The sequence below is a fragment of the Periophthalmus magnuspinnatus genome, chromosome 15 (assembly GCF_009829125.3).
Source record: "Periophthalmus magnuspinnatus isolate fPerMag1 chromosome 15, fPerMag1.2.pri, whole genome shotgun sequence".
NCBI classification, from domain to species: domain Eukaryota; kingdom Metazoa; phylum Chordata; class Actinopteri; order Gobiiformes; family Gobiidae; genus Periophthalmus; species Periophthalmus magnuspinnatus.
Genome location: NC_047140.1, coordinates 25829801 through 25850305, shown reverse-complemented (window position 1 = coordinate 25850305; position 20505 = coordinate 25829801). Strand labels below are relative to the sequence as shown.

The following is a 20505-nucleotide window of genomic DNA, read 5'->3' as shown; positions in this document are numbered from 1 at the left end:
ATCATTACCAATTTAAAAGATATCATGTATAAAGCTTCATCCACTTCAGCTACTCTCTCAAAAACAGAACAAATATATAGTCCATAGGAAATATCTTGGTGAGGTGGTGTTCAAAAAAGTTGTTTTAGCTCCGCGCTCTAACCTTTGATAAGCAGTGACCACAGGCTGAAGACTTGATAAACACTAGTGTGCCCCATGCACTTAACTGGATGTACTTTAATCTCTGCAGCTTACACAGAGTTTCCTTTACCTAAAGTTACCCAGGATTCTTTGCAGACATCAGATCTTCTTCTTTACTACGAACAGGCTTTAATTTTTATCTGAATATTTTATGTAATTTAGTCGCATCCCTGTATAAAATCATATTTACTGAAGTTAAGATGTAGTGAAGATGTTGTTAAATTATTCCATTAAATACAATTTGTCAGTAAAGCAAATAATGCATTACTTTTGTGAGAATAAAAACTATACACCAAATCACAACCTGAATATTAGTTTGGTTATGTGTGGATTCACTCAGGGCTGCTCGATTATGGTAAAAATGATGGTAAAAATCACAGTTTTTTGGCTCATAACTGAAACCAGGAGAGGCACCAGATATTTTGGGTGGAGGAGCTATGGTGGTGCTAATTTCTTCCATGAGTGCAACATGCTAATTTAAAACCTTTTATGAATGCAGACCCTACCATGTTTGAGTTGCTGTTTTATATTAGTTTAAATGTAGTTAGCCCCTGTACCAATTTATAAAACCTACTATGGAATCATTTTCAGTCGTACTCACACTGATACTGGTCGCTGTTAAATTACATTAGTCATTTTTACATTTTTACATTTTTATTCGAGACTGGATGTGCTATGAAAGTGGGGCAACAATCTTTGGGGGAGCTATGGGGATGCACCTGTCATTCTAGGGGAGGTTTCTGCCCCTTCAAGCTTCCCCCTGGTTGAAAACACAATAATTTCAACCTAATACTTCTATACTGTCAAAATAAAACCATAGAGAAAACAAGACCTAAAATCTAAAAGGCAGAATGAGCACCTATCGAACTGAACAGAAGTTAATTATATTTTTTTAACTAATTGAATAGAGTAATAATTTAGATTAAAATAGTCAGTTTGATTAATTGCAACACCATAGACAGAGAATGTGTCATTATTTGTAAACACACATACATACACAGCTATTTCATTTAGTATTGTGATGTAGATATATAAAAACTTTTCTCAATGGAAAAAAAAAAAATGTTTCGCAACCGACATTTCAACTACAAATGAGTTAGAAATTATGATCATTTTATACAAACCCGGGACACAGATACAGTTTTGTAATTTCAACTGTCAGTTCGGTTTAGATCCTACTTAATTTTGAATAGCAAAACACTACAGTATCATCAGAAGATACAGCATTACAAAACATAAACTAGATACCATAGACGCCGCTGCAACCCTCCCCTGTCCGTCTCATTCCACAATACCACAATAATGCCCTATTTTCTGCTTGCTATATTCTGAAAGTTGATGTTATTCATAATTAATATGGGCCTCCCTAAAATAGCACCAGATCAGAGTCCAAAATGAGTGGAGAGAATAAGAAAATGATAGCTGTCAAACTAAAGCATTCTTGCATCAACAATCCACAATCTACTTTAGAAAAACATACAATGGAAACTATCTTAACTATTTAGTTTTAGTATAAAGTATAGAAAGTATAAAAACCTAAATAGTATCAACAGCATCTCACCAAACATTATTTTAAAAAGTGCTGAGGTCATTAAGTTACTTATTCAACTTGTGTTTTTATTTCATGTATAGCCCATTATATATACACTATCTCAAATGCTGAAAAGCAGAAAAGCGACAAGAACAAAAGTGAATCTCTGAAACAACATCATGATCCTCAATGTGCTGACAGGGAACAATGCACTGATTACACGGCTCTATCACTCACGGGAGCACGCGCAGTAATGATGGGTGAAAGGGGAAAAACAGAAGGTGACAAATAGTCTGCTTCAAATGTGATTTATATAAAGCAGATTAGTCATTTATCATGTCATGGTAAACACCTCTGACCTTCGTGGTTACATATAAATTAGTCTCATAAGCTCCAGAGATAAAACATCCTAAAAATAATTAAACAGCTGAGATGTAGGTAAAAGACATGCAGACTAACAGTGCTTTTTGAAAACTCTGCCAATTAAATCTAGTTGGTGATGACAGGGCTGGTGTGTTCATGGCATAATCATTGGTCCATGTACAAAAAAATGGCAGTATTGTACAAAAATACATTAGAAAGGATTTTAATGCAGAATAAACTAAATATTCATCTTCAAATGTTCCAGGGCTTAAATGAGTTCAGAAGATACTATTACTACTACTATTACTATTTTATTTACTATACTACTACTATTTTATTAAACATAGTAGTATGTTTGTATGTTGTTACCCCTAGTACTTGCTTAAGAGAGTCTGCCCAAGGGCAGCTACAATACAATAGTTGCTTACAAGCACCAAGAATGCACAGAATGAATAATGTATTGTAGAGCACTTTGCTTGCCTTGAAAGGGACTGTATAATTCCAAAGATGTTATTATCTTTCTTAAACTTGATTTGACGTTGCAATGTAGTAATTACTACGCATTAGGCTTTTTAGCTTTTATCAATTTTTGAGTTGACAGATACACAGACAGACTATATCTAATACTTTCAATTACTTAGAATACAACATATTGACTGACACATGCAATGTATCAAAACAAAGGCTCATTTAGCAATGACATGTCATTATGCTGCATATTGTTGATATGAACTGAGACGAAAGCAATGCACCGTCTGATTTATTAGACGCAGCATCAGCAGCTTTACAATACATTGTATTTGACATTTAATATAAGAGAAAAACAACAGAAAAAACAAGTTAACAGTACCAGTGACACTATAACTTTGACTTTGCAGAAAAGATGCTCTATTGTACTGTAACTATATCAATTAAGTGTGGCCGGAGTGTGCAAAAACACCTTTTGACGGATCACGCTGTCATCTTAAAGGCACAAGCAGCCCTGAAGAAGACAAGTTTGTCGACGCATTTGTGCTTTTGTGAAAAACTTGCAGCGCTCATGTTCCACACTGTCCCGTAGTGCGAATATTTTGTATGAGTGTTTCGTTCGGTTTGAGCTAATCCAGACTGTATCCTCCGGCCGTAGCGCTCGCTCTCTGGGGGAACTCTGGCTTCCTCCGATGAGCTTAGAGCAACAGAAAAAGTAATGACTTGTACTATGCCGCGCGTAGGCCTAATAATAAAAGCTGCTTCACTGGGAATTGGGCCATGCGTGTCAGGTTGGGCCTCTCCAGAGTAGCAATACCTCTGAGATTTGCCTCCCCTTTCTCAACTGGGGAAGGATAAATTGATGATACTGTGCGTAAGACAAATGAAATTAATCTTCCCGCAAGCTGACAGGAATTGGCTTTAGATACCCACGCACACACTTACACATGGAAATAGCTCAATATTGCGGAAATGGATTGAACCTAAAACAACAATACTTTTAAAGCAACTGAGAAGCTCCCACCAGGTAAAATAAATCAAATCAAATAAATCATTAGTCTTTACCAATGGTTCCTGGCTCAATGGAAAAAGAACATACCATAGAACTAAGAATGTAGACTGGACGCCCATTTAGTAATGCCAGAGAAGATCGAGAAAATTACCATACGCCTGGTGCAATTCCACAATTTACAGAGCACATAGCATCTGATAAAAGGTGACAAACGTTTTGCTTGTTAGCTTTGGTGAACTGTATCTTATCAAAGCAGGTGGGATAATTAAAAGCTAGCATTGTGACAGAGTTTTTAAGCCAGATATATGTCAGACCTATTTCAATAGCCCCACACAGACTCTACGGTCATGATAAGCTTTTTAGCCACTCATATTGATCTTAGTGTCACCTGAGGCCTGCACAGGTACCTGAGTATCCGGGGTGACAGGCACATGCGAAGGCTCCGGGCTTGTTGATACAGATGCCCCGGTGAAGACAAGGTGAAACTTCACACTCATCTACGTCCAGGTCACAGCGCGCTCCAAAAAAGCCAGACGGGCAAGTGCAGAGGAACCTGAGTCAGAAGCCATGATAAAGTCAATCATTACAACTCAGAAGACAAGAGGAATTTTGAGAAACACTGGGAACGTATATGGCATTACTGTTCACATTTTAAAACAAGCTGCATCTCATTTAGTGCTAGTGGCACAGTGTGTTACTGTTGTAAACAATGTAATTAAAGATATGAACACATTAAAACCTTAATAGAGAATGTGCCCTTACTTCTAATAAAAAGACCTAAAAAAGTCAAGAACTAATAAAACATGTGAACATATTTTACAAGGTCTCATCAGCACTTAAGCGTAAATAGTCCTCCTCTAGGCAATATTCTGATTGGAATGAAATTACGTTGGTTTTGATTTGTTTTATAATATACTCTAATTTCATAAACTGTTAAAGGCTTCTAAATTAAACCAGCATTTACACAGCATCATGTTTTTATGTTAACAAAGGAGAAAATATACATAAGTAGTCACTCTGACATGAAAAGTATCTCTTTGCTTAAAAAAAGATTTCATTCTGAACAAGCATGTTCTCATACAGCCTATGGAACAGACCAGCAAGGGTTGGTTTCTGCTACATTGTTCTCCATCACTGAATCATACATGCATTATACAAATACAATACAATTATGAATGTACTTTTGAGTATTAGTAAAGAATTTAGCACCAAATGAAAAATAAAGAAGTGTTAACTTGAAAGAGATTAGAACTACATTAGTATTAAAGTTTTCTTTATGTAATGTATACTTAACTTTGCTTTATATGGTAAGGGTAAATGGTCACATTTTTATATAACGCTTTTCCACCTTCAAGGCACTCAAAGAGCTTTACATCAAGGAACCACTCACCCATTCACACACATCAGTGTACACAGACACTGGGGGAGAGGAGGGTTAAGTGTCTTTCCCAAGGACCAATCATGTTTATGTCAAGAGCGGGATTCGAACCACCAACCCTCAGATCAGTGGACAAACATGCAGTACCAACTGAGCTACTGCCGCTGTACATATACAAGCATATGACCACACATTTGAGAAGGAAATGTTAGTCTACTATTTACAACCACCGGTTGTATTGGTACAAACCAGTGCATGCATGTCCTAAGTAAAAAAAAAAAAAATGAATAAAGATAAATAGAGAGGCTGGCATTGGAGAGATTAAGTGTAGCTTATTGAATCCCATATCCTAGATTTACAGTCATCATAAAGCAAGCCCATATATTATTTTGTAGAGGTATGCACGGCAATCTTAAGCCCAAGTGTGTGACCTCAAAAGAGTCAAGCTGACTATCCTCAATTTAAGCCCTGGCGGAGATAAGGCTGAGCTGCTGGGAAGACTCAGATGGACCGCTGGGCTTGTCGGGTTGGAGAGAGATGGAGAGATAGCAGCAGCCTGTGTAGTGGTGCTGGTGGTGGACAAAAAGGTTAAAGCACACCTGATGCGAACTCCCTGGACTGTGCGAGCCGGTGAGCAGCGAGAGCGTGGGGCCAGTTCACATGGGAGGCAAATCATGACGGTAGACAAAGTGGAGACAAACCATTTAGGACTCAAATTGGCCCAGGGACTTGGCTTACCCATCTGTCCGACCAAAGCCCTAGAAGCCCCCAGGCTCCCATTACGCACACAAGAGTACAGCCGCAGCACAGTACAGCCCAATCAAGATACATGATATGTTCCTGCTGAATCCGCGCAAATGTCTATAGGGTGCTCAACAGGCTTGTTATAGAAAATATAGGATGCTAAAAAGGAACACTGTTACTATATGGACTGAGCAGTTGTAATAGAATTAAGTTTGCTGATCAGCTTATTTACTCCCATATGGCTCCTGGTGCGTGTTTGTGGTGAAAGACGCACAGCGTATATGAACAAAGCTGAATCAAAAGTAAAGTAAACAGAACTAACCCTAGTGCCACTGGGGTCGGTCCACAGAGCACCCCAACATGTATGAAAACGACCTTACACACGTTTCATTTTTCATTTAAGCCGGTAAATGATTATTTTACTAAGATTTTATTTCATTTCATTAGTCACAATATTTTTTTTTTGATTAATGGAACAGTCAAATGATAAGTTCCATAAAAATTCTTCGAAACTTTTAAAATATATTTTAACCATGAATTTTTGGAGAAGTGAAACGTACTCTTAAAAAGTTGACAGAATAAAATTTTCTGATTTTTTTGGATGATTATCCCAATTAATCTCTGCAAACCTATCTTCGTTTAACATAATTATACATTGCACTTGGATTGTCAACACTGCATACTAAAACAATCAAAGTAATATTTTTAGTTTTGTAATCACATGTTTTCGAGGTCTTGACAGGTGGCACCGTTTTGACAAGGGTTGGACGCACACTCGTTGACGTCTTGTTCACACTGCAGGCCATAAAATCCCATCTTACATTCACATCTGGGGAAAGAAAATAGTGTTAATACATTGCTTAATAAACAAAACACCTCAAGTCTCCAAATGCCTTTTAAACAGGAATGGTAAAAATCAATGGCTCCCTAATTACATTCATTTCACATTATATTTTGTCTAATTGCCTAAACAGCATCCTCATATTTAGCTTGATTAGCAAAACCTAAAGCCTCAAATGTGTAATGCATGACAAGGGCAATTATAGTCTGGCAGATTTCCTTGAGGAGAGTGTTAACAATTTGACCCCATTTATATCTGAAACGGTACATTATAAAATCCATTAAAACATATTTTGGGATGTGAGCATGCGCTGAACAGATCTAGCAGCTCAAGGTAATCCATCAAAATTACTGTAAAATGGTGAAAAATGCACACAGCAATGAGGACTGCTGGTGCAACTCTAATCTGGATGTAAATTTAGACACTGATCAAATGTCTTGGGTGTGGAAATCATTTTAATTACAATGTGCTTCAATAGCCCAAATACACTTCTACTTTTAAAGGTCATAAATGGGTAAAAGCCAATTCAATACATTTAAGATGCTAAGACCGACACTGTAACTTATTAATGTTTTGATTTGTTGTATTGTGATTTTAATGTTTTTCTTATTCTGTAAAGCACTTTGAATTACTTTGTGTACCAATTATGCTATACAAATAAACTTGCCTTGCCTAAACTGGTATTTCTGTACGTCATTGTCTCCATTAGTTGGCATTACTCCACCTTTCTATGATATCAAAAGTGTTTAAAGACAATATTTACGTATAACTGTTGACCCCGTCCACACAGCGGCCCCGGTTGTGACATGGATTTGAGGTGCACTCATTGGTGTCGATTTCGCACCAACTTCCTTCAAATCCTGCAAAGATAGATGAGATGGTCATGGATCAACACACCCCGCTACTGTCTGCAAAACGTAAGGCCCAGTGATAACAAAAGGCCCGGGTGAATGCCATTTTAATGGAACTAGTAGCCCCTGTAGCATATCTCATCTTCCAACTCGAAGCCCTCACTGTTTCCCCTTTGAGACAGTGTAAGTCTAATAATACTTTAGTGGTGCAGACAGATTGGTGTGAGGGTTTGTGGTTTGGGCTTTGGGAGGTGGGGATACATGCGCAGGTATTGGGAAACATCTAGTTAAGTTGGGACAGGCAGGGGGAGGGTTAAAGCCCAGGAGGGGCGTTGGACCGGTTCATTAGGGGGTTGAGGGCAGCGATGGCTAAGCAGATCAACGTGAATGTTTTGCTGTATTCAGTGGAGAGCAGCAGCGATGGGACACAGTAATGGTCTGCCTCTGGAGTCACTCCCCTGATAACTGCAGCTAATCTAAACTAGGCGTGGGACAATGTTGAAATTTTGTGTCGCGATTATCATGGGCAAAATAATTGTGATTAATGATAGCACGATAACAATGAAAGTTTCTGACAGTTTAAAAATGATATGGATATTATTATTATTATTACTATTATTATTGTTATTATTATTATTATTATTATTATTGTTATTATTATTATTATCATTTTGATTATTATCATTATCATCTTTATTATTACTATTATTATCATTATTATTATCATTATCATCATTTTTATTATTGCAATTATTATTATTATTATTACTATTATTATTACTATTATTATTCTTAATATGTTATGAATAAGTTCCATGTTGAAATAACTTTTATATCTCCAATGCGGGTTTATTGCTTTGTCTGGAATGTTCCCCAGTATGGTATAAAACATCAATCTTGCATTCTTACTGTACCCTTACTGCAAAGTTACACAGCGGATATTTATAGAGAAATATTTTGAGCTGATTTGACTTCTTGTATTAAATGATTTACTTTTTATCAATCTGGACACAAAGAATAGACTTGCTTCTCTGACTGAGTATTCAGAATACTTGAGCTTCTAATCATAGTTGCATTCTTGTCATTGCTTTCTGGTATTGTCCCTGGCACAACACTCATCATTTATGCAATCTTGGGGCAGGCACAAGACAGAATGTGGCTTGTAACAGACTGTCAAACTCCAGGCAGTATCATTACATATTGGACTTATGTATTGGCAAAGTTGTTCATTAGATATACTTTTACTTTACAAAATACTACAATACTAATACTACACCCTATTTAGCCTTAATAAAGCATGAACAAAGACTTAAATTGCAATTCATAAATTTCTATTTATAATATTGTTACCTCCTCAAAAACATACTTGGAGTTGTGTTTTGTTTCATTCACACATGTTTGACTAATCCTGTATTATTAATCTGTCTACAACTCCACAACTCAAATGCTCTGTTCCACCTTGTGATGTCATGAAGTGGTAGTTTTTACCTTTTGTTCAGTATAGATTGGCAATTCCAGGGATGAAATTATCCAAACGATTCTAGTGAAGGTGTATGGACTTTAAAAACACAGTGGAGCACTTTCTGTATTACCACATGACATCACAAGGTGGTACAGTGTGTTATGTTTAAGAGAAGAATTCAGCCTAAATATGCAGGGTTTGAGTCTTAAACATGTGTGAATGAAACAAAACACAACGCCAGGTATGTTTTTGAACAACATTATAACAGATCAGAAAATAGTGTAATATGGGCCCTTTAAAGGATAATCTTTTGGGTCTTTTTTGTGATTGTAGGTGAAGTGACATACCACCAACGTTCTGTGGTTGGTTGTGTTGTGGGATGAGTAAGAGAGAGGGATTCCTCAGGACAACAGAGCACTGAGCATGTGGTGAATTATGGGACAGTGCCGGTTTCTCCAGCCGACCTGTCACTCAAAGCAATGGTAGAGCACCTCAGGGACTATTCCGAATGTCACCACAACCTAATGCATCTTGTGGCACTAAGAACTGACTGGAGGCTGTTCCCTGACAGAGTACAGAGGGATACCCCAGGCAGGTGCAGTCCCTCCATCACTGGCTCCAGCTGCAGCTTGTGATCACAGCTCCTGCCAGTTAACGTCTCCATGGAAAAGAAATTGTAGGTAATCCCTGGTGGATGCACAGCTAACTTTGATAGACGTTTCAATTGAAAGATGACTGATGTCTTCATTTTAAGAGTGAGAATTTAGTTTGGACCACGACATTTGTGTCTATAGTCTTCTTATCAGAGGGGCTGTCATGCAGATGGGCCCGCTGCTCAAAGAGAAGCCTCATGTTATATTACGGTTGTGGCGCGGTATAGATAATGGGCTTTGTCTGCGTTGTCACACCTCAAACCAGCCTCAGTTAGATCTCTGCATTATATTTATGACACAATGTGAACTGCTAACTGCAACGTTCTCTGAGCTGACACTAGCTTGAAGGATCCTATGAGAAATAAAATCAGTGACACATTTTTAATATATAACCGTCTATGAATAAATGTGTTTTTGTTTCAGACGCCACAGGAAGGGTTGGTTTTCCAATAAGACATACACATTTGACACATTCAAATTGGATAAATGAATGAAGTGGCTGGTCGAGGTAAAGGCATTATAATAATCCTACTGGATACTACAGTCCAAACAACGCTACTTATGTAAGTGGGTTAAAGAAACAATTCTTCAGAGTAAACTTCTGAACTGAAGCCAGTTAACTGCTCCACACCTGGGCCACCCCTCAGCTTTGCTAATAAAAGCACAACCTCATTACATTAGTAACTACTATTTAAACTTTTCATTTTGTGCAGCTGCTGCAGCAAGGACTATTTTTGTATCTGCAGTATAAATGGTGCCTTAGACCTCTTTTTTATAGTAATTTGAGCAGGTCATCTAATGTTCCTGTTTTACTGTATATATTATATCTCTGTACTATCATCAGTGCATACTAACTCATTCATACAGGAAAGTGAAAAAAGACAAATGTAGAGCAGCCTGAGCACAGGTGTTTAGTAGTGGAGGTCTTTACAAGACACCTGCAAGTGATTTCCTAAATACTGGAAATATAATCATTGTATACAATTATCTTGCACCATTTCATCATTGAGACCTCATAACCATATTATTGCTATAGCACTAGTTATAATAAACAACATTTGCATAATGAATGACATTTTTAATCCATGCAGCATAAAAGTAGAGAGCTAGCCTCATCTATATGGTGCTATTATAATCAAGACTGCAATTTCAGACCACTTATCCTATTTTGGTTTTCCAATTGTCAAGTGGCAACAAAGTCTTTCCTCTCAATAGGGATCTGAATCATTTTCAATCTAATAAAACAACACAACATTGTGCTAATGTGATTGTCTGAAATAAAATCTCAAACCTGCTTTTTCACTCTGTATATACCATCTACTCGCAGTTGCCTTAGAAATTAAAAACTGAATCGAAGTTGAAGCATCCTAATCTAAAAACCTTAGTTAACCTGGAACTGCTTGGATAACTGAGGCGTTGTACAAACACATTAAATTAAAAAATATTTCACTGTATAAAAACTCACATTAACCACTACTCCCTGTGCTGCCCAGATGAAAAAATCAGACTAAATGAGCCCAGTGCCTTAAATGTGTGTTGCTGCTGCAGGTTGCCATTGGCGTTTGCTTCCCTCACACTGACACATGTAGAGAGCTTTGGTGGCTGTGCACAGTGAGTTTGCCTCCCAGGCTACACACGGGGCGCCCTCAGCCATTTGATTGGTGGAGCTTGATGCGCCTCAATGTTGCCTGCCAGCTCTGCCAACAGCAGGCACTAAACAGGGCAGAAGAAAACACATAACATAAAAGAAAAAAAAACATATTCCTCGCCGTCTGTTGAATTCAAAGGGCAAACTATACCATGGGCTTTACTTAACCATATGGTCTTGGTATCCATGTCTACCACGCATTAACTTACACATGATGTTATTTATATTCTTTGTGAATAAGATGAAGAAATCACACACTAAAAACATGAAAAGTTAAACCCTAACACCTGTAATGGTAAAAATACAATTTTACTCACATAAGCATAAGTAAACTTGAACTGTGAAGTTCAGAAGAAGAGCTGGCCCATGTCAGGACATTGCTTTGAAATATGTTATTTGGAATATGCCAAAATAACACCTAGAGATGCACTGACACGGATTGTGTCTACAGAGCCTAAAACACACGTAGAACTATAAATATCCTCTGGATATCCTTAAACAAGTCAATACATATCATTCATTAATTTGTCCAATGGCAATTATATTGACTTTTTTTTTTCTTTTATATCATAACATTTTGAGCCATATTACCCAGCCATATTATTCTGAAGTAAATGCTATTTCATTAATCAATTTGGATTCAAAATAATACAGTCCCTTTAGATAACTCACCCCATGCGGTTGGGACAAAGCTGATTACTTGCTGTTCCTAGTCCACAAAAGAAAAGACTTCTCCCTTGACTCTGTTACCAGCAAACAATCAAAGAGCTCACCACAGAAAAGACACCTTTATAGATAAGTAAGGCATGACATCCTTAGTGCACTGTTTGATAAACAATAGCTGGCAGCCCTGTCCTTGGAGTGGAACACTCTCCCTTCAGTATTTTGACCTGCAGCAGTGAATACAGGGGTTAAACGTTATAATGACTGGAGAGGTTTATAAAAGCTATACCTCTGAAACCTCTGTGCTCACCGATGCTTTTCCTCCTTGTGAATGCAGTTCCTGTCTAGGCCTCAAAACAAAGGTCTCAAAGCAAAAACTGGAGAATAAAAATGCTCTTTTGCCCTCAGCCATGAAATATCAGTAGCGTGCTGAGACCTCTGCTCACAGATGGGCCTGCGTTTTATGCCGAGACCTACTACACCTGCTACATTTCAATATTTCGCTGCCTTCCCCAACTGCCATCACATTTATAGAATATTACCTAATACTACTCCCACAAATGTCACAGTGGATTACATGCAAGGAAATGTGCTTAACATGCAGAGAGTCAGACGGCCTTCCAACTTATGTGCCGTTACCTCATGAGAAAATCAGATTTTTCACCTCAGCAAAATGGTCTTTTTTACCTTTTGCTTCATCCTAGTCATGGCAGAATATACTGTATGTATTTACAAGAGACCACATGTGGCGAAAACAAATAAATATTGTAATGATCAGATTTTTTGTGTACCTGTTTATGTGTTGTTGCAACTGCTTTCGTATGTGACACTTGGTTGCTATGCCGACAAGTGGATGTGGATGTGACGTCTGTTTTGAAGACTGGCTCTAGTGAGTTGAGACTGCAGTTGTTCTGTTGTGGTTTTGGCAGCCCTTTGTGTTCAGAAAATATATTAGAACGCTAAAATATATAAATAAATAATACACTTTTGTTGCTTTGTTTTTAAATTAAAATTGATATGGAGTATTGTGTCAGGACCAGCATTCAGTCTGAATTGTATATATCAAATCTCTATCTCTATCATCTCTATTTTAATCTCTTTTTACAATTTTACAACTTGAGAAGATAAAATATAGAGTGTCCATAAAGTCTCATTACAATTTAAAACATTTATTACAAAGGCAGTTGATCAGATATATAATCAGACTTTAGTTATCTTTTGCTTTAGTTCAGTAATGTCCTGTATCTTTGTTTGATACATGACATCTTTAACACAGACCCATAGAAACAAATCCAGAGGCGTGACATCTGCTGAATGTGGTGGCCATGGAATTGGTCCATTCCTTCCAGTCCAAAGCTCTGGAAATGTTTGATTGAGGAAGTCACGAAAAATGCAATGTGATTAAAAACTTTTATAATCACTGAGTACAACAGAACAAATCTAATTAAAATATGTCATCACTTGCCTTTATAATTAAATTTGAAAATTGTAAAGAGACACACTGTACTCCTAATAAAATTGTGTTAAAGCTAGAGGCAGGAAGGGTTGATGCTGTAATGGCGGTCTTTTGCTTTTTAGATATAAAACGTTTAATTCAGAGCTGCTAATTAGTATATAATTTGCCATACCATAAATGATCATCTTTCACATCTATAATCACATCTATAATTGAGAATTATTACTTGGATGATCCCACTGGATATGCTTCAAACATGTCTTTTTAGGCTTATCATTTCTGTGTGCTTCTTCAAAGATGATATGGAGTGTATGTCAGTGCACTGGTTGGCGCGTCCTCCTGGCTGCTCATTAACCAACTGTTTGGTCGGACAGAGTCTCAATCTTGTGGAAGGTGAAGGCTAGTGTAGCATGGCATGCAAATATGAGGAGGTTTGTACTCCATCTGTCCAGGAACACCTCTGGGGATATTCTGGGCCATGGAGACCAAATGCGTTTTGCATGTGAAGAGACAGCACAATGCTTGAGAATTAATTCACCCATGGCATACGAATCATAACTCTTCAGCTCATACAGGGTACTTGAGGCAAACTATATGTCACTTTTAAATGGCTCCATTTAAATCATGGGAATGTGCCAATGGTTCATAATAGTCATACAGAAAAATATTACAATGCCAACAGCTTTTTATACACACACTAGTTCTTCTAAATTGGCTATGGATGCCGACTCCACTCCTGGGTAAATGGCAGGTTTGTATCAGAGAGGGCATCTGGTATAAAGTTGAGCTGCATACACCGCCAGATAGGATTTGTGCCTTTGCAGAAGTTGGTCATCTCTGGTGGCTTTCTCTTCCAATTTTTATGTTTATTTTTTGTATTATTGATATTTAATCTTCTTCATAACTTTCTTTAAAAAGCTATTTAGCTATCTGGATAATGTGCAGTGTGTAAAGTGGATGTGCATTTTACTTCCAGCTGAACTACTGAAATAAGTCCACAAAATATTGTATAAAGCCTAGAAAATTCAAAACTTTAGAAAATAGGGTTAAATAACAGTTAACATTGGCCAAACTACACTCCAAGGACACTGTAGCATATGGGCCGTGAATCTAGTGTACCCTCCTCTGTAAACCGCGCTGAACGATGCAGTACGTGTTTGTTTCATCTGTTGTGGTTGTCGGCCAGTGACCCTCACCCCAACCTTTACTCTAGCTCTCCTGTTTCCAGGCTGCTCCTCTATCAGCTCTGGCACTCCCCGCTGTGGCGCGCTCATTAAGGGGAAAGTGGAACATCTGTGCTGGTCAAGGGAAGATGACTTAGGCCTCCTGGTCCGAGTCTCAGTGGAGAACAAAAACTCCCCCCAAGAGCTACAGTAATCAGGTGGACTGTGGAAATGCCTTTACATTTTCACTTTAAGAACATTCTTTCAACCTGGTTTGGTTCTGGCCCGCAGGTCTCACTCTGTACCTTTGTAGACAAAACGTACTTCCATTGTGACTGTGTTTTACAAATCCCCTTAAAACTGCTCCCACCAGGCACCTGCTAATGGCTCCTTTTTAGCTCCTATTGAACCAATACTAAAGTTGCTACATCACCCTTTTTGTGAGAGTGACACAGTGAAGTGTCCAGGGCAAACCAAGAGTGCACACTTTGCATAATAAGGCTTTGAATACAGCAGGGGTAATGTATTCACTATTTTAATGCCTTTTCTTTTAGAATAAATGCAGACGAGAGCATTTCTTCTTTTCAAACTAAATTAAATTTTATTGTAACTAATGACAAAGATAAATTTGTAATTTATATTATATCTAATCATATTTAAGTACAATCTTGCTTTTGTATACATGTAACAATACTATTGTATGTTTTATGATTATACTGTGCCTTCAGAAATGCCAACCGTAAGAATTACTTTTACTATGAGATTACTATTCTGCAAGCATTTTGGAAACCAAAGGTCCCATATGAATTAAAAGCTAGATGCAGAATACATTTTGTGACTACAAGTGGATAAACTGTTACTGCCTGTTTTATCAGCACAAAGCTTTGTGTCTGCCCCAGGCTTCAGTGATGTGCAGCTGCCACAGTGCCATAGCCTATGTAAAGTCTCAATCTGAGAGTAGACCGGAGGGATTTCAAGATGTTTACATTTTCTACTTCTATAATATAATACTTCTATAATAACACAGGTTTTTTCAGTATTATGGTAAAGCATCCGTGCCTCCTTCTACACAAAACAACATGGCCAGGGAGTTAATTGCTGCTGATTCTATAACCAGTTAACCTTGATAATGTTTACCATGAGGTGTCTGTCCTCTGTGAGTGGGAAGAGATTTGCTTATGGCAGTAAATCTGGCAGACACAAGCAGACAAATTCTAATTTAATTAGGTCTGGGAATAACATGAGGCCTACACAATTTCCTTGACAAATAACCTACACTATATGGTAAATAACAAGTTTGAAAAATGGTTGCACAGGGATCACGTCAGGGGTTGTATAACAGCTTTGTGTTTGTTGCGTAGTAGCTCTGTAGGATGGATTTATGGTGAATAATAATAGTGTGAGTCACAATGCTTGTGTGAAGTGAAAACGACCAAGCCCACGCAAAGCTCTTGGTGTAATGTATGCAGCCAGCACCTAATTTCCTATTCCTCTCTAAGGAAGCCTTCTGAAACCAACCCAGTCGCTCTATTTATATCTGGCAACATCTTTTCATCTCTGCACTGATAGAACCATTAGGTGCAACTTACTCCTATACCGTCTTAAGCCCCTCACGTATGCACTTAACAATGATTCAAAACGTCCTAATCTAAATACATGTTGATTCTTATTCATGCAATCAGTGTGTAAGAACATGTACAGATTACACCTTTAAATACCAGACTCTCTTATGAAAGGCTCCAAGATCTCCAGCTCTGGGTTTGTCCCTCTATGACATTGCCATGAAGCAGCATCATAAGGAGAGAGAACAGCCAAACAAGTAATGCAGTTCAACAATGCATTATTAATAGATGGGCATCAAGTCCGAATGACTTTAACTGAGTTAACTGCACAGAAATGAAAATGATACATATTAACAACAGCATTATGCAAAAACTACCATACTTAATCAAGAGTTACTTTGATGACAGGCCAAATGTATTCAGTTCTGATAAATGAGTTGCTGATTTTCATCTTGGCCTTGGCCTAGTTTTGCGATGAGTATTATCTATAAATAACAGGCAAATACAAAGGAAATTTGCTCTTCCACCGACATAGTTAGCACAATTAGAAGCTACAGATGAAACAGGATTATTACAGTGTGCCTTTCCCCATTTGCACATTCAGCGGCACATTAAAATACAACTTTTTATCAACAGTGAATTTTACCCCGCATTTTCCACAACTACAGTGATATCAACCAATCCCACACGTCAAGCTGAATTTAGTCTGGAACATAATCATCTCCAGATGGCTGTGTCAGAGATTTAAGGTGCCATTTGTTTGTGAAAATCTGTTTTTAAGCACTTGTCATACTGATTTGTTGTCAGCATATTGTGAAAAAAAAAAAAAAATTGAATATAGTTCTGTGATATTGGAAAGATTCACAATCGTTAAAATTCACCATTTTAATGATTCTTTGTATTAAACCTTTAACGTATTTGGCCAACCAAGAGGAAATGTCCATAGATAAAATTGTGCAAGACAAACATAGGACTGAAACAAGAATTAAGAAAATAAAAAACATTGTCTTGGAGTTAATTCTTTTGACGACTAGGGCATGAAATACTCGTTTTCACTACACAAAGGGAGAATTAATAAATGTTTTAATTGGTAATTACTTATTTATCTTAACCATGAGAACACCAATATGATACTTTTACATTTTACACAATTAATTTATATCTACCATCACCCTCAAAAGAACTATAAGCTAACATTCTACTATGGAAACAGTATGCACAGATAAGATATTTCAGTTCAAATTGAAAACCCATTCAAATAACAGTATGGTACAGGTTAAATCATGTATTGTATTATGTCTGCATTGCAGTAGTCAAGTTGTGCTCACTCACCAGCTGGGCACATGCACGCGGCTGTTCCATCGGAGCGTGTCAGGCAGGTGGAGTGGTGCTGGCAGGGGTCGTGCAGGGGGTGACAGGGGTCGTAGGGCTGGCTGCACACAGGGCCTCTGTAGAAGGGGGGACAGGTGCAGTGGAACTCTCCAGGTACATCTGACTCCTGACACCGCGCTCCGTTCAGACAGGGAGCCGACTCGCACTCATTCACATTCACTGCACAGTCCACACCTGTCCATCCGGGCCCGCACGTACACCTCACATAGACAACAGAACAGAGGTCTGCATTCAAATCAATCCATGATAAACACATTTTCTATGAATATTTTTACAAGATTATATGTATCATTGGAGAGATCAAACACCAATTTCAAACAATCAGTGCCTAAAGTTTTTTTCTTCTAATAATGTAAATAAACAATGTTATATAGAACATGTTTACATTCCCAGAAGAAGCAAATAGCACCTCTGCAAAGTATATTTGTACAACAATAACAAGGTTGAAAAGTTCAACCTGAAGTACACAGCATCCATATTGTTCATTTGAGTGTTGCATTACATTTGAGTATTCCATTATGCAGTTCACTTCCTCATATTGCAAGCTTGGCATGTACATTTGTAGTTGTCTGTTACCTGTTGTCTCGATCATAGTGGAATGCATATTATCTACTGCACTAGAACAAATAATTAAGAAAAATTCAGACATCCAGACTATCCAACATTTGTTGTGTCATTTCTATCCAAATTTTAAAAAAATAACACAAAAATAAAAACATCCAACATATTTGAAACCCCACTTTTCATATCCAATGACTGCAAAACACTTTCTATACCTTGATAACAAACATTACATTTGAGCCATTCCAACCATTTTAAGCAATTCTGTGAAACCACCGCTTACACAATTTGCTTTGATGGAGTAAGCCATTACATTGCCTTGCATACAAATCCAGAGTGTTTGCTGCGCCCTAGTCCCCTCCTGCTTCTCACCAGCAGACAGTGCAGGGGATTTCACAGGTTAATTGCACCAGTGGCCAGAGCAGCCTTTAATTCTGGACAGCTGAATGTAGGACACAGGAGGTTAGAGCACTGAGTGGGATTAAATGGAAATGTATGCCTTGTAAGAGACAGACCAGGAGAGCCAATTGTACTGGGAATCCTTGTGTAAGAGAGGGGGCATATGTGAAGTGTGCGCTCTTAAGGCAGCTGAATATTCCGCTTGGTGGCAGTGAGCACCCGGCCACTGCTGAACACTCCACTGCACAGCCCCCCAGTCTCCATCTTTCCCCCCATTTTTCCACCTGAAGCAGTTTTACGTGTCCCCCGTGAGAGGGGCATTAGCTGCAGCAGATAGCAGCTACACCGATGAGGCACGGATCCCCGGAAACCTTTTCATGCTGTGAGCCATTGATTGACTCATTTGTTTTACCTGCCATCTGCAATTCATTATCTCTGCTGCCACTGAAAGGACATTTTGCTACGTATTGAGTAGGACCCACAGTCCAGTCCATGGAAACGTGCTCCAGAATATGAGCATGTGGTATGCATTAACTATGTGGAACTATGAGATTGTGATAAGCCTAATTTTAATGCTAATGTTTTCTGATGACTTTGCCTATTTTGGATTAGTAATAATGCACAAAGAATAGTTTAAATTGTTATTTTTTTCTACTAGTTTTAACTATCACTTACTTGGTTAATCAATAATCACATCTATTCAGCTTGTAATACATTTGTAAGAAATAAATAGATGAATTTTAGACCCAAATATTAATTTCCCTGTGTAGATGTCACATTAACTTTACTTTATCATTCAAGATGTTTGATTTCATTTTCCCTCCCTACTACATGTATCGAGTGTATAATCCCCCCTGCAAACATACTGGTATCCACTGAGAAGATCGGTGCAGGTGCCGTTGTTTTTGCATGGCTGCAATAAACATTCATCAATTTCTTGTTGGCAGAACTTCCCTTCCCAGCCGGAGTGGCACACACACTCATAAGTCTGTGAATACAAAAAACAGGACGATCGGGTTAACAGTGAAATAAAGTGGCACCTTACACCTGCACTTGTCTCAGTGTCGTAAAATAACTGTTTACAGCTCTAATGGGGCTATGCCGGTAATTAAGCGTCAGTGTTAATTAAGCAGTAATACAGTCTGGAGAGGGATAAGGCTGTATTATTTATGACCTTTTAGATTTACTGCAGAGATACTGCATCACTTACAAACTTGTTATTTTGAAAAACATTTAGCCTCCTACTCATACAAATGTTTATGTTAAAGTGTTAAGGCCCGCAGTGGTTTTTCAGCCACCGGCATGCAGATGCCGCCAACGCCTACACTGTATGTAAAAAGAATGGTCAACGAACGTGAGTGCAAAATACTAAAAAAGTACTTAAAGGTACTGTTCGTTCATTAAAGATAATAAAACAATCCAGACAAAATAACAGTAACAGTAAATTTTGTATCTACTGATTAACTACCCTCTATTAAACAGTGACACCTGCTCTCCACTGTTATAACTACTTCAGCTTGTATTATAGCTCACTTTAGATCATATGCCATAAACTCAATGCCAATATGTATCACTAAAAAAAGGACTAATACCATCACAGTTTCACATAGTACGAAAAGTACAGTAAATGAGTAATGCCGCAACTAGAGGTGGGTCATATGCCAAAAAAAAAAAAAATCCAATTTCTAAGAGCCAGATCACGATTTTAATTTCTTTATATTGCCTTTACAAGGAAACTTAATAAAGTTTCTTGAATCTGAAGACATCTGCTACTTCTGAGAGCACATTTCAACTCATTTCAAAGTGATTGATGAAATCCACCAGACATTTACTCAGAGCATTACAGAGGGTGTCCAAGTGGGTGAGGAAAAGTGTATTTGAGCATAGCACTGAACCACAATATACCCAAAATGGCATATTGTCAGAGGGATGAGAACATGAAATTGTTCACTTTGTTTTGTTATGGGGCCCAGCTAGCGATAAATGTAAAAAATACTTACATTTTCATACTGTACACCTCTAAACTACTTCAACAAATTACCACATTCGCTTTTATAACTACCCGCTTTGCCACTTAGTACAAGTACATCAATTTCCACTCCTTTCATTTGCATTCAAAATTGTATTATGCTATGTGCAAACAACATATAATCCCTTTCTCCTTGAGCATTTGCTTTT

The 20505-nt window shown here is 37.8% G+C and overlaps 1 protein-coding gene across 1 annotated transcript in view; it reads right to left on the bottom strand.

Annotated features, from left to right (window-relative positions):
• Positions 1-20505, bottom strand: part of eys (eyes shut homolog) — a 139806-nt gene that overhangs the window by 74284 nt on the left and 45017 nt on the right. The window contains exons 23-27 of the mRNA XM_033979314.2: positions 19194-19315; positions 17308-17567; positions 7281-7377; positions 6398-6505; positions 3962-4107 (exon numbers count right to left, since the gene is read on the bottom strand). Of these exons, the coding sequence (XP_033835205.1) occupies positions 3962-4107; positions 6398-6505; positions 7281-7377; positions 17308-17567; positions 19194-19315 (733 nt within the window). The remainder of the gene's footprint in view (positions 1-3961; positions 4108-6397; positions 6506-7280; positions 7378-17307; positions 17568-19193; positions 19316-20505) is intronic.